General features: G+C 46.4%; 6 protein-coding genes across 6 annotated transcripts; 2 read left to right on the top strand and 4 right to left on the bottom strand.

Moving 5' to 3' along the window:
- Positions 1-43: 43 nt before the first annotated feature.
- V1508DRAFT_214059 (uncharacterized protein) lies at positions 44-5,225 on the bottom strand. Its single transcript, XM_066936250.1, has 6 exons — positions 5,039-5,225; positions 4,859-4,977; positions 4,748-4,809; positions 4,533-4,689; positions 602-4,482; positions 44-541 (listed from the first exon to the last, which is right to left on the bottom strand). Exons 1-6 carry the CDS (start codon positions 5,187-5,189, stop codon positions 217-219), a joined length of 4,695 nt encoding a protein of 1,564 aa, XP_066794269.1. The 5' UTR covers positions 5,190-5,225; the 3' UTR covers positions 44-216.
- A 614-nt stretch (positions 5,226-5,839) lies between these two features.
- On the bottom strand, positions 5,840-9,671 carry V1508DRAFT_457115 (P-loop containing nucleoside triphosphate hydrolase protein). The gene is made up of 4 exons (XM_066942674.1): positions 8,555-9,671; positions 6,574-8,507; positions 6,448-6,525; positions 5,840-6,388 (listed from the first exon to the last, which is right to left on the bottom strand). The coding sequence occupies exons 1-4, from the start codon at positions 9,530-9,532 to the stop codon at positions 5,968-5,970; spliced, it is 3,411 nt and encodes a 1,136-aa protein (XP_066794268.1). The 5' UTR covers positions 9,533-9,671; the 3' UTR covers positions 5,840-5,967.
- A 1,796-nt stretch (positions 9,672-11,467) lies between these two features.
- Positions 11,468-14,695, top strand: V1508DRAFT_450063 (adaptin N terminal region-domain-containing protein). The gene is made up of 2 exons (XM_066942480.1): positions 11,468-11,866; positions 11,972-14,695. The coding sequence occupies exons 1-2, from the start codon at positions 11,474-11,476 to the stop codon at positions 14,366-14,368; spliced, it is 2,790 nt and encodes a 929-aa protein (XP_066794267.1). The 5' UTR covers positions 11,468-11,473; the 3' UTR covers positions 14,369-14,695.
- A 251-nt stretch (positions 14,696-14,946) lies between these two features.
- Positions 14,947-15,983, bottom strand: V1508DRAFT_422250 (uncharacterized protein). Its single transcript, XM_066940998.1, has one exon. The coding sequence runs from the start codon at positions 15,825-15,827 to the stop codon at positions 15,054-15,056; it is 774 nt and encodes a 257-aa protein (XP_066794266.1). The 5' UTR covers positions 15,828-15,983; the 3' UTR covers positions 14,947-15,053.
- V1508DRAFT_213643 (thioredoxin-like protein) lies at positions 15,963-17,222 on the top strand. The gene is made up of 2 exons (XM_066936249.1): positions 15,963-16,107; positions 16,158-17,222. The coding sequence occupies exons 1-2, from the start codon at positions 16,070-16,072 to the stop codon at positions 16,876-16,878; spliced, it is 759 nt and encodes a 252-aa protein (XP_066794265.1). The 5' UTR covers positions 15,963-16,069; the 3' UTR covers positions 16,879-17,222.
- Positions 17,223-17,947: 725 nt separating this feature from the next.
- V1508DRAFT_399043 (kinase-like domain-containing protein) lies at positions 17,948-19,916 on the bottom strand (the record flags this gene model as incomplete). The annotated part of the gene is made up of 7 exons (XM_066938242.1): positions 17,948-18,352; positions 18,408-18,727; positions 18,791-19,019; positions 19,085-19,256; positions 19,319-19,406; positions 19,496-19,569; positions 19,906-19,916. The coding sequence occupies 7 exons, from the start codon at positions 19,914-19,916 to the stop codon at positions 17,948-17,950; spliced, it is 1,299 nt and encodes a 432-aa protein (XP_066794264.1).
- Positions 19,917-21,630: the final 1,714 nt, after the last annotated feature.

Below are 21,630 nucleotides of genomic sequence, written 5' to 3'. Positions count from 1 at the left end.
GAGATGTGGAGTTCAAAGGCCATGACATTAGTACAAATCCAACGCGGAGGACAATACTAAACATTGCGCTCATACTTTATCTCTATGGCAAACACTGAAAACCATTAAACCGATCCCATCAAAAAAACTCCAATTCCAAATTCATTTGAAACGCATAACTAAACCTTAGAACAAGTCCCCAATAACGCCACACACCAAAACATAACAATAATTAATTTAATCCTGCATTACTGTCTGATCGCTTCCAAACCCCTGTCCAATCTTCATAACCCACTCGCTCAGCTCGCTATGGGACTTGACAAAGATCAGATGCGTCCCGTTGTCAGTGTATATCGCAAAAATATTTGGTCGTTGAAGGGATTCTAATACCTCAGGTCTATACCCGATCCGGCATTGAGTGACATTGATGGCGAAGACTTCGTCCATGTCGGGAAGATTATAAACGTGCAAATATGGTCTACGAAGATCAATGTACCGACGTTCCCAAGACTGCATCGCCTCATCAGGCATCCACGCGTATCCACCCTTCACTGACGTTGAACTATATTACGGTTAAACTCATCCTTTACAATGTAAGCCACAGGAATTAATAAAAACCCACCTTTTTGATACTTGACGAACATCGGCAACATATTTCATACCGGCTTGCGGGTTTGCTAAATATGAAATAGGAGACGTACTGCGAACCTGCTCATATCTGAAATTCCGTTTCCACAAATCCAAAACCATTACTAACAAGCGCACTTGGCGGTCATCAAAAGTTTCGCTCTCTGAATGTGGAAAATCCTTTACATTCACACAGCATAGCACCGTATTCGTATGATCCAGCTCCGCGCGCTTGATTCGAAGGTTGCGAGCGGCTGTGTACTGCTCAACCAACGATACTCCTCGCGGTTTCCACGTACCAAGATATTCCTCGCCACTAATGTAGGTACTCTGGATACACAGCGGTCGCGGATCTGCCGCGTTATATGGCCGCAACTGAACTTGGAATAAAGCAACATATGAATGCGTGATCCGGCTGGATGACAAGATCAATGACAATCTGGACGGCGCGCGAGCGGCACGCCCCTGCATCACCCCCACCAGATTAGTCGTAAATTCTACTGGAGATGTGATTGATGGAGTCGAGACCTGCCAATTAACACTTATGACGATGCGGCACTTATCAGCAGTAGTACTGTCCAAAAAAATAGAACTATGAGCACTGGAATCCCACTGGCCGATGACTGTAACTGTCCTGGTACCATCTGCATTTGCGATCGTCTTCAGCTTGTTGATCAACCGTAGCTCGACTCTGTCACATTTCCTCTGCGAGTTGTGTATGTCACCTTGCGGATCAATTAGACGGACATCGGTAACCGCTAATTTCGATATATTACTCCAATCAAAGCTGTCACCAGACGAATGCGTAATTGACAGTCGAATTCGCTTCTGAACACCAATATGGAGGTACAGCAATCCTTTTTCGTCATTATAACCGCGAAGAATATCAACGGCCTCGTATAATCCAGAATCTGACAACTCGAGAACTTGAATCTTTACAAACGCATCATGTTTCTGAATTGCCAAGTCAGATTTGTCCAAACTACTCGACACTCTCTCGGCTTTTGCACCTTCTTCCCGCATATCGTCCCAACTCAGCAGCTTTTCCAAGTGAATACTTGAAATTTTTCCGAAAACCTTCAACTGTAACTGTAATGGAGTGGAATTTGCAGGATTCCGCACAGTTGAAGCGGATAGACCGGAGCTGAAACTGATTGCATGATAACTGTCAAAAACTACCGCACTATCTCCGAATCCACTCACTATCTGGCTTGTCGAAATTCCACCCGGATAGGACGTTTCATTGCCGCCTGGAAGGAACATCTGCACATGAACTTCTGTAAATTCGCGCTCCGAAAAGCCAAGTATTGATTTTAAATGAGCAACTATAGTGAAAGAAGACAATCCGTCACCAGGATCCGCAGGATCACCCTCCGATGGCTCAAGAGAGACATTAACTAGACCAATGACACTGAGAGTGTGTGGCGATATAATATCACTACTAAATTCCTTCTTGTGGCCTCGTAAGGCACCTATCATCGGTACATACGCATCCCCAACATACGTGTATTTCTGTAAAAACGTATCCGAAAGTGGAACAGTTTTGGAAAGTCCATGGAGCTCCGCGTACATTGGTGACTCATTGTAGATATTCCGCATGGATTTGACCTTACTTGCCAGCTTCTCGACGGAAAATAGTTTAATGACTTCCTCTCGGAAATCCATGGCTCTCACTGCTATGCTTGGCTTGAGTGCATTCGTAAGTGCCTCGTCCTCCTCAGGCTCCGCGTTGTTCAACACCAGATCATACGAAGAAGCCGCAACAAAGCCTTCATCCACGATTGTAAATTGAAAACGGACATCTTGATTCATCTCGTTACTCATGATCTGCGCCTCCTTGAGCAGTAAAGCATGCCGATATATGGCGTCCATCATCCTTAACGACCCCCGCCGTCGCCACTTTGCAATCACTTTGCTTGCAAGGATTTTCTCCTCCTGAGACAATTCCGGTTTTCGCTTTAGAGTAAATGTAGGCGATGAAATAGACAGTCGCCTTTGTAAGTTGTCCACCAGTTCCTTTTCCGAATGCTGAGACGGTGACGGCGAAATGTTCATATTCTCTCGCAATTTACTCTCCAACTCCCTCTGTACCTCCATACGGCCACGAAGCTCGGTCCGTACCTGATTTATCTTCATTTTCAAGCTATCTGGTCTATACACATCAACAGTAGAGCTTCTACCAGACGCTGTAGGCACAAACGGATCTTCTGAAAAGTAATCGGAGATTCCGTTGATACTTCGACGATCGCGTGATGCAAATGGAGAGGAGCTGGAGCTCAACATAGAGTCAGTGTCTCCATCGTACATGTCAAGGCCAGACTCGGGACGGCCTTTTCGAGTAGACCGAACGCGTTGCATCTCATCGAACAATCTGTCAAGTTCCTCGTCAGTCAACGAAGCAATATTTGCTGTTGCGTCGGATCCAAGATAAGTCTTAGCAGCCTCCATCCGCGCAAATGACCAATCACCCATGGTGTCTTCCGCGGGCAATGTTACCCATTTTGGAGTCCCCGCGCCGCTTGAAATTTCCTCGAACGATGGAAAATCAACGTAATCTGAGCTAACGCTAGCTCTCTCTGTATCGTCGGAGGCGGAGCTGCTCTTCGGCCCTTCCGTCGGTGATACAGCTTTCTTCCGTTCTGCATAGATAGCCGATTGCGCTCGTATGTTCCTAGTTCCCTTGTGACGCTGCATAAGAGCCTCTTGTGGATGGTTAAACCGAAAAATGTGGAAATCTCCCAATATAATACGATCTCCCGAATGCAGTCGTCTTGCAGCGCTGAGTCGAAGTCCGTTGACCATGACAGCGGCATTATCATTGGGTATGATTGTGACCACGCCATCCTCGTTCTCAAATATACAGTGATCTGTGAGAATCTTGGATCCATGTAATCGAATTTGTGCGGTTGTTAAACTATCGGCGTTGCCGACTCGAGTACTACCACGCTTAAGATTGTAGACGAGACACTCAGCTAGTAATGGATCGTCGCTCAAGTTGACAAGATACGGAATGTTCTTCGGCGTATGCAATCCAACAAAACCCTTTTCAATATTGATACCTAGTTCTTCCAATGCGGCCTCTCGCTGTTTGTGGATTTCTTGTGTCATTGCTAATCGCTCTTCCCAGGTTTGATTCATCTCTTTCAATAATTTTTCCGACGCATTCAACTGCTCGGCAATTTCTGCCCTAGCAACGTTTCGAGTTGTGCCATCTGAAGCGGTTATGGAAATAAGTTGATTATCCAAAGTGACCACTTCCCCAACTTTGCCGTCTCCAGTTTCTAGCTTTGTCCGTAGCAATCCCAGCTCCTCTTTAAGTTCCCGAATAAGTTTCGCATTCGGATCTTCGTTAACAATAGCGTGATTCCTAATCCTCTTTGCTGAGTCAGCGTACCGCAGCGTGGAAAGGGTCTCGTCATAATTTATATCGGCTGGCGAAATCGTGGCAATCATCGCAGTCATAGAATTACCACCCAATGAATCCTTCAATAGCCATGTCAATGCGGAGTCACGATATGGAACCACGGTGGCATCTTTCTGCTTCTTGCCACTAGACAGATCCGCCAGTATGCGGATTACTCGACCTAGAGAAGACAATGATCTGTTGATTTCAGTGCCTTCTTTAAGTCGACTACCAGTTGCACCTGTAGCCGATGCTCTTTCAGAGCCCGCCAAATCGACCAGCGAGATCCGTGACACTTTTTCGGCGTCCATATTGGTTCCAAAATCGTGTGTCTTTTGCGTAACTGTGAGCGTGAAAACTGCGTGAGAGCGAGATGAAGTTTCGTTCATGTTGGTCGCAGCTACTGTTCGCGCTTTGTTACCCTCGTCCATCAGTTCCTCGATTTCGGCGAACGAGCCGACAGCCAAACGAGACTACCAAAATTAGCAGGCACCCCTACTATTTCTATAATAAGTAGTCATACCAAATCCTCCACATACGGCCCTAGCGAGGGGTGTTCTCTGACTCGCAAATTGCCCTTATTCTTCGGATTTAAAAGGTCCCGCACGCGTTCATTGTAGATCTCGAGATATGACACCTCGACAGTGAATGTATGACTGTCGTCCTTACTGATCTCAGCACTATCGATAATTAGCAAGACACACGCAAATAATGTTCTCTAACCTGATAAGAACTAACATTCTAGCAAATAGCTGCTGGCATATCCGGGGAATCACTCCTGGTTCGTCCCGCGGACCCATCTATCTCAATTAGCTACTGATTGCCTTATCTGGGCCACAAACTACTCACCATAGAGTATGACTTTCCGGATCCTGTTTGTCCATATGCAAAAATGCAGTTATTAAAGCCTTTAAACGCGTTATCGAGTAATGGCATGCCGAGGTCGTTGAACACCTGTTCCTGGCCAGCTTCAGATCTTTGTCAGCAACTTCGCACATGTCCAATAATAATTTATTTGAGGGTACACACCATATTTTTCATCAATCGAGTCGAAACTCCAGTAACTCTTATCGTACTTAAATATCTTCATCTTCTCGGCTCTCGAAAATGACTTCGACGGGGTTGATTTTGTCCCTGGCGAGTCGTCAGGGACCTGGACCACAGTTTGGTCCTCTTCCATTTGAATGATACATTTTGCATTTCGGGCACGTTCTAAATTATTTTGTAAGCATTAAGAACTTGTAAATGATGATATGTTCATGCATCTGCACTCCTAAGAGTACTGCACCGGTGGTCGTCATATATCATTTCACTTACCTCGGTTATTGAACGGCCGCACCCGCACCACTACCTTGATATTCCCACCTCCAGGATCTTCTGTAGCGGACATTCCTATCCTCTAAAGCGGCTAGTGATTGTTTAGAAATGTCGCATATGCCGACTCTGCGACAAATTGAATGTTAGCTTCATGTGTGCTTGTCGGTCCTGCGCATCTCTAACGGTTATCACAGCTCTCACACACCTGTACCATTCGCAAATTCCAGTAGATGGTTATTTTTCTTAAAATTGCATGAAACTTTCAATATTGACGGTGCGCAAGTTTGTATTGGGTAATCCTTGTCTCATGCATTAGCGCTAATTAAGCGAGAAGCAGGTGGGAGTTTTTCTTCGGACGTTATCGGAGATTCGGCCGTCCCGCAAGCCTTGTTCTGTCTGCAGCATCACTGTATGGGTTAGGGCGTCCTGAGTCAGACGGTCTACACTACAGTTCACACTGTTATTGTTAGGTGATAAGCCTAAATATCCTGTCAGTTTACAGGATACTATAATGGTATCGTCAATTTCTCAGCTTCCGTAACAGTGCAGGCCGGACTGCCAAAGAAAAAGTCAAATATAAAATATCCGTCCATAATTGCAGCTACTATTAATCTATCAGATAAAAAAGCTTGTAATCCAAACTAAAAATCAACGCCGTTATAATCCACAATCTTTGCTTTACCTTTGCCTTTGGCCGCCGACGAATTTGGCTGCACATCAGCTTTACCAACATTTTTTCTGCCTTCAAAGTCTTCTCTAACGCGCTTGTAGTGTCTCAACTCATCCTCGCTCACGCTAGCCACCAATTCGCGTCTAGCTTTTTCAAAGTCCACTTTTCGAACGATTACTTCGAAGTCTTCCTTCGTAGCTTGAGTGTCAAACCACCAGCGTGTACTAACAGGCGGATCATACGCTTTGACTCGCTCGTCAATGGATGAGGCAAGACGCGCCATTGCGTTAAGCATCGCATCGGAACAAAGAGCATAGAAGTCAGCACCGGTATATGTAAATGGACAAGTTTCGGCGACAACTTGCAAATCAAGGTCAGGGGCCATATTAAATCTAGTCATGATAAGCAAGTTAGTCACAGCTTCGAAGGAAGATACCCTTGGAAGTCATACTTTCTTGTGAGCGCCTTCAAAATGTTGTACTGCTGCTCATGAGTGTCAGAGACACCAAGATACAATAGTTTATCAAATCTGCACAAAATTAGATTCTGTAAATGATTGGCAATTTAAATTCAATACCGTCCAGGACGTAGTAGGGCCTCGTCGAGTAAGTCGGGGCGGTTTGTAGCGCCAACTACAAATACGCCCTCACCCCCGATACTGCTCATACCATCCAATTCAGCCAAAAGTTGTGATACAATTCGATCCATAACTCCGCCGGAGTCGCCTTGATTTCCACGTTTAGGTGCAACTGAATCCAGCTCATCGAAGAACACAATACATGGTCGTGCATCCCGTGCCCGTTGGAAAACTTTTCGCACGTTGGACTCAGACTCACCAATATACATATTAAGCAACTCTGGGCCTTTCACGGAGAAGAAATTGAGCGAGAATGTAGTCGCAATAGCCTTCGCCAGAAGTGTCTTTCCAGTACCAGGCGGACCGTAGAAAAGAATACCACTGCGCTTTTTGACACCTCCGGAGAATAATTCTGGGAATTTGAGCGGCATTTCGATTGTGTCCAAAATCTCAGACTTTGCTTCACTAAGACCCCCGACATCATCCCACTTGACGCTGGGAATTCTAGGTGCACCAATAGAGTCACTGTACTTCCGCCTCGCGTCGCTTGTCGCCATTTCAAAATCACCAGGAATCAGTTTAAGATAACCGCCGCACGACAGAAGGATATCGCGAGTACTATAGCTTTCAAATGACTCCTCAATTCGGTCGAGAGCAATATCATAGGCAGATTTCACAATAGCCACCAAATCTGGAGGTACTAATCCAGCAGATTGGAGTGCCAAACTATCCAGTTCGACGTCCTCGCTTAACAAGAATCCCTTGGGCAGACTAGGATCTTCATCTGTGTATGGTATGCTCGCGATATTCCAAAGCGAGCAAGAAACAGGGTCTGTCAAAAATTCAAATATTTGCCTTCTCTCCGCTTCTGATGGTGTACCGACTTCTATTTCAAAATTGAAGCCAGCACGCACTTCGTCCGAAACCGCGTCGATGTCCGAGACTGTGGCAACGATAACAACACCTGGAAAACCACTTGCATGCTCTTTGATCATGGCAAGAATCTTGTCTCCTTTGTGATTACCGTCTCCGCCATCCGCTGATTTCCTCGATATTGCTTCCAGATGCCGGATCAGCACAACGCATGGAGAACAATCGCTCCCGCGTTCCAATTTTGCTTTTAGAGTACCAAGAGTTTTCGTGTCTGTGTCGCCCGCAATCTCATGCCCTTCAATCTCAAACACATGAACACCGAGCTGCCCCGCCACATACTTCACCATAGTTGCCTTTCCGACACCACGCTTGGCTGAGTAAACTAAAACAGCCGTCTGAAGTGGGATACCACCCGGCGAGATGCCCACGGACAATAATTGCCTGAATCGGCGGCTGCTCGGAGATTCAACTGGAGGCAACGACGGAATTTTGAAGTATTGCGACCAAGGTAGTGATGTAGGCGGATGGCGAGCTGACGAGGTGCCAGCCTGCACGACACGAGTATGTGATGCGTCGACCACAAACGCGCTGTCTGTTGAGTTCTCGTCTGACGGTGCTATGGCTGTTACTTTACACCACGCGACTGCCGATGGACGCGTTGTAGATGTTGAAGTAACCATATCTTCGTGGACAGTACCGTTGTTATTGCTAGGTTCATGACTGTACATGAGCTTCGCTAGAGCAACATCTACGGGAATAGCTATTAAATCATCTTTTGCCACGACTCGCTTGTGGTACTCCAAATACGAGCGCAAGCCTTGCAGACATGCTTGTTGTAGTGTACGGTCTGTCGAAATAGCGGATGAGATCCGGGAAATAATGATTTCTTTAGCCGATTTAGGCTCCTTCAATGAGCCCATCTCAATCTGTACTGTTGATGGCATTCCCAAGTTGTATAGAAAAATAGGAGAGATATATAGCTTTTTGATGTCAAACGCGTTCGGAAACGGGAAAGAATATAACCGTATCGGCCTCGACAAATATTCAGTCCTAATGATGACCTATACTTACTTTAGCCATGTTTGCGTAACAAACGCAGAAATCGTACCCAATCACCTGAGAAGCACCCTACCCGTGCCAAGACGTCCACTCCTACAAAACCTCGAACCTCGCTGTCATCCGATCCCTTGCCCAGTGGTATCAAAACGTCAGGTTCAATCCTTTTGCTCAGCGGTACAACCTCAATCGACACTAAATCCTTCTTAGAATTAACAATCGATGGCGCAAGAGACAATGCCGGATTTGAACCCTCCCAATTCAAAGGCGCCTCCAAAAACCGAGACAAATCTTCGCTGTCAAGTGATGCAGACAACCCATCATCGACATTCAATTTTGCAATTGGTTCATGTATATCTAGAGCCTCTGAATACGGATTCCAACTATTCTCGTCTTTCACAAACGTAAATTTCGTTGATCCGGGGTGCAATATACCTTGATCCACCGGCTCGCAAGCGCGAACCAGACAGTCGAGAATGCTAATATATTGTCCCTTTCGAATAACATCATAATTCCGAAAATACTCCAACGTCTCTTGCTCGGATAAGCTCCTTATATAATCATATGCTGGTGGTGTAAATGTAAGGACAACTTGGCTCAGCGAGACGGGTTTTGCTTGGTGAATGAGAATTATAGAATGATCCTGCAATGGCCCCGCACAGCGGGCATTGATCCTCCCGGTCGACGGTGGTAATAGAGAATCCTGGTCACATCGATACAGCAACCACTGTGGAGAGGATAAAGTTGAATATTCCGTGACCGAGCATATGGAGACGAATCGTGCACTTCCAGCGTTGTTGGATGTATGATTAATCTCACTAAGTGTATTCATTCCATTCGAGAGATTTTCCGTTTTGGTGATCTTAAATAGCTCGTCGTACAAGTCCGCTGAAATTGCTAGCTTTCTGGCATCCACTTCCAATACCTCGTCTTCCTCCACCAGCAAGGTTGCTTTCTTTGGCCTCGAAGGCCTCTTTCGGCGACTATATCGCCCAGTCCCGCCATTAGTCAGGCTCTTCACAGCGACCATCGTGCACGCCCAGTTGGAGGCCAAATGTAAACCGCAATAATTGACGAGGAGACTTGGCTCTAAATAGAAAAAGGTACGATTTATTTCAATCCATTATTGCCGGTAGCTAATCCGGAGGCACTAGACTTCCCATTGCGGGGAGACGATTTGATGTTCCCAAATTCCACCCAAAGCCGCGGCTCGTGCTAGGGCCACGCAACCCTTGGAACATTAGTTATTGCACACTTTTGGAGGTCTCATTACAGTACTTTCGAACTTCACGTGCAAACCTACAATTTTCTTAGCTATCCGATACATTTTACTTAGCTGCAGCAAATAGTATGACGTTGGGCCTAGAGTATAATTTCTACCAAGACTATTCACTTCGACAATTTCAGCATGTTAAATAATAATAACTATACTAAGACTATGTGGACCATTCTTGTTCATAGAAGGTTTCACATTCCTCATTACATCTTGTCTTCCAAGAAGAGCAATACTGGAATATCCCACCGGGAATGCCAATTGTTTTCATTACTTTCTATCTCTCCGACGCGAGACAGGTTACAAGATCTTAATGACGGATAGACCGTGAGCTCGCGAATTGGACCACATATCGAATCCACCCTACACTACTTCCTATGGTTGGCGAGGGCTACGCCGTGCTGAGTGCGTATGTTGCTGTAGTCGGCCACTGAGGACCTCTGTACAACATCGACGTCGACGTTATGATACAAGAATCAGGAAACGTCTCTCGCAAACAACCAGCCAGTGTCATTGTGGTGCAGATACCAACTCCCAAATGAGCGACAGGATTCATATTGACCGATTTTCGGCAACCTGAAATTGTATCGCGACCATCCGTGCGAACAATCAATGCATTCATCAAAGCATGGTGACAGACAAAACCCCGTCAGATTAACTTGCATTTGCAGCGTGTGGCCGTCTACACGCCATGACGCGACTTCGAGTAAATCTGGGCCACTGCCGTTCGCGATGTCGCGCCATTCACGAACCGAACTGTATAGGCTCGACGGTTGATAAACACGGTTAGTTTCAGTGACTATAAAATATACATTCAATTAAATGTACTAGTAATCTATATCTATTGATGAAACTATGTAATATTACCTGCACAACGCAACGTATATTTCCAACTCAATTATGCCTCTCGATTCAATAACGAGCTTAGTAAAGTTGAATGAATACTCATTGGCGAGATCATATGACAGCAGTATTAATTCAGTAGTACTGTCTTCAATATTGATCTGTGGTATCACAAGAAATGGACATAGCTCGCGGAGTTACTTCCCTGTTGGACTCACGATGGCTACCACACGCTTTGAGCATACTTCATTGCTCTGGGTGTACTTTCCCTGAAGCTAATAGATTAATATATTGCGTTGACCAAGTCAAACTGACTAGGAGTCATTCTGGCGGCTCCAAAAAGCATATGGAGAGTGATTCCAAAGCACATTCTATAACTGCTCCACTTTCTGATTTGTTCAGGTGGATGTAGCCCGGTTTATGGTATTGGAGGTGTTGCAGTAACAGCATAGGAATCCTTGCATGAAATGTCCGAATCGTGCGTGCTTAGCCTAATGACCTCACTCTGGGTCATTAACTTTGTAAGCTGTCTCCATCTGTCTAGGCGTGCAATTGCACTGATTTACCGAAAAAATGCATTCGATAATATTGATATGACTGCTGTTTGTTTGGGGCGTTGCGCGTTGCGGCAGAGAGGCGTGGCAGCTATACAATGAAAAAAGCCACGGATGCGTTTTGGTAGGTGTACTGTAGTTAGTTGCAGCGGGAACGCCTCCTTGGGTCGCTCATCACGGCGCACGTCTCAAAGGCGCACCACGCAAAACCGCCTCGAAACCCACACCCTCTTTCAGACGCATCCATCCAGCTCCCATTTGCTTCTGAAATCAGCACATCTCCAATACACTGACGTCCGCCATGTCCTACAAGAAGAACGAGGACCTCGACAGTGGTCCTGGCGGCGCCGTCATGGACAAGATGACTGTCTTCCAGGACTGCATCGCGGGCTTCAATTCTTCTCCAATCCAACCCCGGAAGTGTCGCGTCCTGCTCACGAAGCTCACATACCTCCTATCAACAGGTGACACCTTCGCGAGGGACGAATCAACTCGGCTATTCTTCTCGATCACAAAGCTCTTCCAGCATAAGGACATTGCCTTGCGGCAGATGGTTTATCTCGTTATAAAAGAGCTCGCTACCAGTGCCGACGATGTCATCATGGTCACTTCATCGATCATGAAGGACACCACAGTCGGCAGCGACGTCGTCTATCGGCCCAATGCCATTAGAACATTAGCTAGAATCATTGATGTGAGTTGTGTTTACGCAATTGGCGCCTGCTGGGGAGTTTGCCTTTGTAGTCGAAATTGTGTTTCATATTGGAGAAGTGCAATTACTGATCCGTTGCATTGGTAGGCTTCCACAATCCAAGCCATTGAGCGCTTGATCAAGACTGCCATCGTCGACAAGCATCCAGTTGTCTCTTCAGCAGCATTGATAAGCTCCTACCACCTTCTGCCTGTCTCCCGCGACGTTGTTCGCCGATGGGCCAATGAAACGCAGGACACTGTTCTTGCTCAGAAGGCATTCCCACAAGCAGCATATGGCGGTGCCGGAGGTGGTGGGCTAGTGATAGGTTCTGCTGGTCCTGCGTCTTCATTCATGACACAGTATCATGCTCTTGGATTACTTTACCAACTTCGGTCGCACGATCGAATGGCACTTATCAAGATGATCCAGCAACTCGCCAATGCAGGTTCAGCAATGAAGTCTCCAGCAGCCGTTGTGATGTTAATTCGATTCGTTGCTCGCGCTGTTGATGAAGACAGAAATATGCGTCGTCCACTGTATACTCTCCTGGAGGGATGGTTGAAGCACAAGTCAGATATGGTCAATTTCGAAGCGGCAAAGACTATCCTTGAAATGCGAGACTCCACTGACGCGGAGGTGTCACCAGCGATCAATGTACTACAGCTGTTTTTGTCGTCACCGCGTTTTGTGTCTCGGTTCTCCGCAATCAGAATTTTGAACAGGTTTGCCATGATCCGACCACACAACGTCAACGTGTGCAACATCGACATCGAGGCATTGATCAATGATCCCAACCGCTCGATTGCTACTTATGCCATCACTACACTTCTTAAGACCGGCAATGAGGCCAGTGTCGATAGATTGATGAAGCAGATTACTGGATTCATGAACGACATCTCGGACGAGTTCAAGATTATTGTAGTCGATGCCATCCGCAGCTTATGTCTCAAGTTCCCCAGCAAGCAGGCGTCTATGCTTTCGTTCTTGTCTGGCGTTCTCCGCGATGAGGGCGGCTACGAGTTCAAGCGTGCGGTTATCGAGGCGATGTTCGATCTTATCAAGTTCGTTCCCGACTCAAAAGAAGATGCGCTCTCATACCTCTGTGAGTTCATTGAGGACTGCGAGTTTACGAAGCTTGCCGTCAGAATATTGCACTTGCTTGGAGAAGAAGGCCCATCTACCGCCCATCCGACAAAATACATTCGCTACATTTATAATCGTGTTGTTTTGGAGAACGCGATTGTCCGTGCTGCTGCCGTCACTGCACTTTCAAAATTCTCTCTTATTGACGATGCATCTGTTCAAGAATCAGTCAAGGTCTTGTTGACACGTTGCCTCGACGATCCAGATGACGAGGTCCGAGACAGAGCGGCCATGGCTTTACGACTCTCTGTCACTGAGAAGCCGATCGCCAAGGAGTATCTCGCGCCAGAGTCAGTTCCATCCCTTGGCGCGCTCGAGCAGCAGCTCATTCTGTACGTCACCGGTGGACCCGATGCAGCGAGTGTTGCTTTCGACATCTCGTTGGTGCCATTCATTTCAAAGGACCAGGCGGATGCTGACCAGTTCAGGGCAAAGACGATGGCGACACTTCCTATCCTGGGCGCCAGCCCCATAGACTCTGGCTCTGGTGCTGGCTCTGGTGGTGTCAGTCCGTCAAAGACTCCGGCCAATATTGGGGAGGATTACGCGCAAAAATATGCTGCTTCATTGACGAAGATACCTGAGCTCCAGGCATTCGGCGCGCTTATCCGCAGCTCACGGCCCGTCCCGCTCACAGAATCGGAAACCGAGTATGTCATTACTGGTATCAAGCATTTATACAAAGAGCATCTAGTTTTGCAGTTCGACGTTCAAAACACCCTCCCGGATACTGTCCTCGAGGATGTGTCAGTTATTGCTAATCCAAGTACGGCGGACGATGGGACTGAACCATTCGTTGAGGAATTCATCATTGCGATTCCAAAGTTAACCCAAGAAAGCACGGGTACGATCTACGTAGCCTTTACACGACCTAGCGGTGAAGAACATGCATATACCGGCGGGGTCTTCAGCAATACACTCCGATTCACAAGCAAAGAGATTGACCCCACCACCGGCGAACCGGAGGAGGACGGATACGAGGACGAATACCAGGTCGAAGACATTGAGATCGGCGTGGCCGATTTCCTTGTTCCCACTTACGTCGGCAATTTCCAGCACATGTGGGATCAACTTTCCTTCGAAACCTCCGAAACATACAGTTTGGCCGGTGTCTCCAGTCTAAGCGAGGCTTGCTCAAGCGTTATTGACTCTCTGTCCATGCAGCCGCTGGAGGGCTCTGAAACACCACTACAGAACGCTACGCATGTTTTGAAGCTTTTCGCGCGGACGTTACAGGGTGGCAAGGTTGTTGCTTTAGTGCGGATGGCGTATAGCGCTAAGACGGGTGTTACGTTGAAGATCTCGGCCAGAGCTGAGGATGAGCGGGTTGCGCATATGGTTGTTGGCGGCATTGCGTAGACTGTAATACGTATTGAATTTAACTTGGGACCTCTACAATTCATTTATTGTTTATTACATAGCTAGTGATGCTAATTCATGCTTGATATTTTTGTCCGTTTTCTGTTTTGTGTGTATGTTATAGTTCCTTAATTGTAATATCAAAAGAAATTTTTCGTTTACCTAGAAATGCTTTGGTTTATTCCACGCGTGACTAGCGCAGAAAGTGAGCATCAACCATTTGTGATGAAATCATCATTCGCAGTTCCATTACAGTATCTGGGATGAAATCAGTCCGCGACACCCCTCTCATCGTGAGCATCTGGCATTCAGCGACATATACAGGGCAGATGAGACTATCGATTTATACATTATATGACTCGTGATAGAAATGTGCATGCGAGCCTGCAGACGACGCTAGCAAACGCGTCCTTGTTCGATAAATAGTCGACAGTCAAGGTCAATCAACCATGGGCTTCAACCAAGTTGTAGTTCATATATCGCCAAGTTACTATGGTGTGAAAGGCAACATCATTCATCCATGCATGGTCGGTGGTCGTTGTAGCAATTCTTATACCTCATGGGGCCAGTGGAAGTAACGGAGAAATTATTATACAATATACATACATAACCCATTTAAACCATCCCAGTTAGTGAAATATATCAACGTGTACAAACGGAAATACATCGAATCCATACGGTCCTATTACTGCCTAGCGTCCCTTATGATTTTCTGCACTCGTTCCTCCATCTGTTCCTTCGGAGACTCCTCAGTTTCCTGAATCGCCTTAATAATAGCGACCGTCATCTTACAGCTCTCCGAGTCTATCCATATCCGTCCATTCCGCCCGACCGCTATCTCAAACGGAACCAGCTGGCCTAGAACCTCAACAACAGTACTACCACCATACACTCCGCTCGGCGCCAACAGTCTTCTCGCAAGTCCAATGCTCACATCCGCCAGCATGCCACCCTTTAACTCACCAAACCCGCCTTCTTTCCCCGTCTTCTCGTCGAAACATTCAAGTTCGGGTTCGCCCAGCGCGAGGGAAAACGCGCTTATCCGCGCATACACGGTCGTTCCGGTCGACAGATTCGGCCGCGTGTGTCTCGACGCGGCATTTGCGAAGGCAGCGGAGGATAATATTCCAATAGGCGCCGCACTGTCTGGTATGCTAACTCTGTAGAATGACTTCTCTTGGTCTCCGAATCGGCCGATCACCGTGCCTAGGATTGTGTCGTGCACAGCCGGGACATATCGGCCTCCTGCGGTGTCGACGTAGACTGTTGTTGATTTCTGGGGTTTCGACTGAGTTAGTTTTGTTAAAGTCCCTGCTCGGACCGGGAGGAGGGTTTCCGGGGGGATATGTAGGATGCCGGGGCCGAGCTGGATGACTGGCGCCAAATCTGAGTCCTCGAGATTGTCGATCAGTGAGTCCAGTGGGATTGGATCGCCAGGCAGTATCACTTCTGAAGACATGTGTGCTGTAATTTGTCGAAATCTCTCGTCGACCCTTCTATGCCTTCTTGAAGGTTACAACAGGCGAATAATTTCCGGCATCCTGAGCCGTGAGTACATACAAAATTTTCCGTTGAAGCAACTTCGTAACACTTGAGCCGCGCGATCATCTCCCGCACTTATATGCTGCATGTTACGTACTTCGCCTTTTGGAAGCCACAGTTTACAAACGCAAACAGTAGTATATTACTAGAAAGAGTACAATGCAAGTGGAGGTAGATCCCAACGAAGATACCGAATGGTATGTCATCTACGTCTTGGAGCACTTTCATCACTCTAATCTGTCGCCAGGAACGACATCCTCCGCGCCCACGGCATTATACCGGAACGTCCTCCCTCGCCTTCACAAGTAATAGATGAAGCCATCGAGCGTGCACGCGAATATCAAGAACTCCACAGGCTTTCTGACAAATCAGACTCCGAACTCTCCGCGCTGGAAGACGAAGCGAATAATTCATCCGAAGACGAGTTCATAGCCGCATACAGACGAAAACGGTTACAAGAACTCACACAGTTACAAATTCAGCGGCAGAAATTCGGGAGAGTGTTTCCGGTTTCTAAGCCGGAGTACCAGAAGGATGTTACTGACGCTAGCAAGGAGTGCTTCGTGCTTGTGCATTTGTCACTGCAGCAGAATTTACAGTCTAAGCTACTTGGAGGGTTGTTTATGAGGGCGGCGGAGAAGTTTGGGGAGGTAAAGTTTGTGGATATTCCTGGTTCGCGTGCTATTGAAGGGTATCCGGACAGAAATTGCCCTACGCTACTGGTGTATAAAGATACCGATGTCAAGAAACAATATGTCACGCTAGGCTTAATTGGTGGCGACGGCATGCGAATGGAGGATTTAGAGAGGATACTGGTGGATGTCGGTGCGGTTAAAGAGAACGACAGCCGGTTAGCTGAGAATAAGCGGAGCAAAAAACGATACGATGAGGATCATGATTACGACACTGATGACGAAGCCGATCTAACCAAGAACAAGTACGGTGATGACGACGATTTTGATGATTAAATACCGTCACAGCTGTCTATTCTTTCGGTTACTTTCTTATAGTCGCTCTACAACTAATCAATCACGTTTGATCGACGCGACGAGTCATTATGAAGTAATATAGATTAAATATGTAATGAAGCCATACCCTACCGCATCTCAATCATAATCTAAATTTGAGACGCCATCTTCCACCAACGATCAAGTCTCCACCATTAACAAAGTCAGTCGCTTTAATAAATATTATAAAAGGAGAAATGTATATCAACACGCAAACATAGCACCACTTCTTCCGGACTCGTCCCACATGAGTCCCTAAGCAATACATGCGACCATTGAGTGATCCTACCATTCAAATCCCATTTCATGCCTTGCCCACCGCGGAAGCCCTCGAGCTCAGTCCCGGAGTCTTCAAAGCAAATCCATTCCGCAAGACATAAAGTTCAAACAAACAACGCAAGAAAAAGCAAATCACAAACCATAGCAATGAATAAGTAACAAAACAACAAAATCGCAAACACCATCTCACAGTTATATCAATAGCCGCCTGCAGTTCATCCTTTCATCACAAGCAGGCAGCCCAATATCTTTCGGATGGCAAATTTATAGCACTTCCACTTGCTCTTAACTTTCTCTCACAACGTTGCGTAGCCGTATTCGGCAATCCATATTCACCACCATCTTCGAGCATGCAAGAGAGATTCGCCGTCAAGAAAAGAACGAAAAATAACCAACAAACTCGGCTAACTGCGGTGAAACAAATGTGAAACAAATGAACGACGATGACCCTAGTGTGGAGAATAACAAACATAACAAACATAAACGCAAATAGCAAACAATGACAAACACAACAATATTACTGAAATAAATAGATGAGTGGAGAGAGAGACAAAACCATTTATAAACTGGCCCGACTTCAATAGCTGTCCTGTAGGGAACGCTAAAGGTCAGAAGATTTGAACGCTCCATAGAGGTACTGGTACAAGCTTGACATTCTCTACCCCCCTAATCGCTCACAATCGCGTCATATCTCCAGTTAAAATGCGAAATGCCGATAAAAATATTAATAACAATGCATGATTTCGTTCACTTAGTACCATTGCTGAGGAATATTGGACGACGCTCCATTTTGTGGAGCATCTTCTTTGCGGTACTGCATAGGCTGTGGAGCAGACGCATATGGATTTGGAGTAGGCGTCTTCGCCGATGAGCGAAGAATTCTATCCGCGCCTGCAGCGCGGCGAGCAATGTCAGCAGCCATAGGGTCTAACGCGTCTCGCGCAGCCTGCCAATCAGTAACTTTGCGGCGCGAAGGTGTGGTACCACCTGCAGCAACGGGGCGAGCCGATGAAGGAACCGTACCCACTTGCTGGGTATTCTGCGAGACGGCAACAGCAGTACCGGCGCGGGCAGCACGAGTGTCTTTATCCTCTGGATTCTCCTCAATCTGCTCCGCCTCGCCATTGCGGCTATTAATAGTACTGTGATTTTGATTCTGACAATCTGTTAGTACCTTGTCGTTTATCAAGTAACAAGTCATCAACACGTACGTATTTGAACATAGTCCAGTCAAATACATAATCATACTGGAATCCATCTCGTACGAAAAGGTCTCTGAACAACTTTCGAAGATATGTGTAGTCGGGTTTGTCATCAAACCTAAGCGATCGAGTATAGTTCAGATAGAGAGAGAATTCTGCTGGGAATCCACGGCAGAGAATCTCAGCCGGAGTGGTCATCTTCTTTTCCATAATTCTGTCGTATTTCTGTTTCTTGGTGGCAGCCTTTAATCCTTGCCACGGGAGCGATCCTCTGCAAAAGTACATCAAAACATATCCTAGAGACTCAAGATCATCTCGTCGAGATTGTTCTGTTGCGCAACGATTTAGTTATGACCAAACATGACATCGATATAAGATTACGGAGAACATACCAACACCGAGATGAGTATTAACCGACGCATAACGAGCAGTTCCCGTAAGATTCTTGTTCTCTCTGTAAGGGATATGCATGTGGGTTCTCGGGTCTCTGAATTTCTTGGCCAAACCAAAATCAATAACATTAACCTGATTGCCACGCTTGCCAATACCCATGAGAAAATTGTCGGGCTTTATGTCACGGTGAATAAAAGACTTTGCGTGTATAAACTCAATACGAGCAAGCTAATACGCTCAGTTAGTATGTCTACCTTGGACCAGTCGCCATCTGCCGTTCACAATTCACGTACCAACTGATCGGCCAAAAGGAGGACAGTTTTCAAAGAGAACTTCCGGTTGCAGAAGTTGAACAGATCCTCCAAACTTGGCCCGAGAAGATCTATGACCATCGCATTGTAATCGCACTCAGTACCATACCAACGAACAAACGGGATACCGACACCGCCGGCTAAGATCTTGTACCTGTCAAAGAAGCGATATTAGCATAAACATCCCCAATTTCCCAAGCTAGGGCGAGAACTTACACTCTAGCCTCATATTCAAGCTGGGGGTGCTTTGCACGGACGGATTCGAGCTTAATTGCAACTTCTTCTCCAGAGATGATATTAGTTCCTAAAATTAACCGGTCAGTATCCGTCTAACCACGCACGCCACATTTCAGCTTATCACGCTTGTTGTGTCACAAAGGGATGAAGACATACCCAAATAGATATCACCGAAACTACCACTGCCAATCTTTCGCCCAAGTCTATACTTGTTTCCTATGCGAAGATCCCTAGAAATTGAAACATGTTAATAGAAGATGACAGAAAGCGAAAAGTTCAAAGAAACCCAATGGAAGGCAAAATTCAAAGTCCAGAGAAAATTCAAGCAAAAATTGTTGCGACATTACATGCGTATACAAATCAAGATTGGATCCAGTTCCCGCAGCTAAATCACTTGGCATACGAATAGATTCCGCCGCGCGACAACCGTTATGAAACGGACCGGGAAAAAGCGGATCACACCATTTTGTTCATAACGTCCGTAACACTCCCGTATTTCTCCATCCTAGTATTTCCCAATCAAGTATTTGGGTGTACGAACTCTCCAGATAATATAAAATACTTACAAAGTAGACATGATTGAAGATTAAAACCTCGATCTAAGCCGAAATATCGACAAAATTGAGACTTTTTTAGCAGAAAAGGCGCACCGGACAGGCCGATAATACAATTCCAAGTTGTGCTAATGGACTTGCGGTGGTAGAGATGGTTTGATGCTTTGTAACGACACACGCGAGGTTCGGATATGGTCGAGTTGAGGCGCCTGCAACGAACGCTTCTATAAATACACACAAACAAGCCTGTCAGTAATTTGGAAAGCTCGGCAAAATATATAAAATACGCGGAAGGCGCTTCCCGCTACTCCAGAACTATGCTCGAGTATTATCCAAAGCGGTGTGCGCTTGGGGAAATAGATCCGAGCCAATAGCCAGGTGGAGCGGTGACGAGTGCGGAGCCAAGTAATCAAACGCTGACAGTCTCGCAGAGAAAGGGGCATACCTTTTGGCTGCGAAGGCAGTTGACAGACTGGAGCAAGTACGACCTATGAACACTGGAAGCAAGGCTGCACGATGCAAGCGGAGAGTGAGCAGCAGAGAGGAGCAGCGCTTAATAAGAAGCGTAGTAGGGATAGAAGGCACAGGACGAACAAAACGCAGGGCGTCAACGTAAGGCGACGAAGTGGGCTGGGATGGATTGTGCGTGGCGCACCTGTAAGTGTGAGTCCCTCACTAACTAACTTGCCATCACGAAAGCGGTGGCACTCAACCGGCTACCCTGCCTACCTCACGTGCGGTACAGTGCCACGACTGAAAATCAAGTACGATCCATGAACAAATATATGCTATTCCACCAAAAAGAAAGTATATAACTATTCTCAATAACATATTGGCATATACTCTTGGCTTTATCAATCACAAATCCAGGCTTTTAAAATGAAATGGGCCAAATTGTGTTTTGGGGGTTACTGTAGAGCGGCCGGGTAAGTCTGACATTTGTTCTGTGCTGCGGCTTTGTGTGATTAGGGTGGCGGACCGAAGGGCGGCCACTGGCGGCAGCATATCTCTAGAAGCGATTTTCCATTCTGGGAGCTACACATCACGTTGTCTGTGTAAATGCGGCAACAGCTGCACAATCACATTGCCTCGGCGTAGATATCTAGCGGCAACAAGCGATAGGGAGGCAAATGCATTACATTAGCCTCCCTTTATCCATTCTACAGCTCTCTACAATTCCGCATCCGCACCGGCTTTACACAGCCATGAATTTGCTTTCCGCACTTACGGCTTCGCCATATTCAATTCGCATGACGCTGACTGGCTGACTTGGCTGACAAGGACATTGATTACTGAGTGCTGGGTGCGGGATGTTCGTAATTGTATATCGTTAACGTCGACATGTAGTATATTGATAATGATATTCGATCCAGTGGTTTCGTCGCATCTGATTTACGAGGGCAGGATGGCGGGCAAGACCGCTCACTATATCCAAGCGAAACTCTGTGGAGCCCTCGTTTGTCTCTGGTGGACTTGAAACGCCCAACAGATTGCCACCGTACCGAATAGCGGCGCATCGAAGATACTTACCTCCGTAAGAGTGATCTGCTTTTGAGGCAGCATGGATGCCACTTGAAATATTGAAAGAATTACAACCGACGTGTGTAGAGTTAAATCGATCTTACATTGATCAAGGGCACAGTTCGTACAATTTGATTCCTCTCCATTATTGCCAGTTTTGAACAACTGTTGAGCGTCTTCCGATTCGCAGGAAGGAATACGCTTCTAAATGTTATC

Source organism: Lipomyces doorenjongii (genome assembly GCF_038497915.1).
Source record: "Lipomyces doorenjongii strain NRRL Y-27504 unplaced genomic scaffold V1508scaffold_48, whole genome shotgun sequence".
Classification (NCBI taxonomy): domain Eukaryota; kingdom Fungi; phylum Ascomycota; class Lipomycetes; order Lipomycetales; family Lipomycetaceae; genus Lipomyces; species Lipomyces doorenjongii.
Note: the sequence above shows the minus strand (reverse complement) of the source record. Positions and strands in the feature narration are given on the sequence as shown.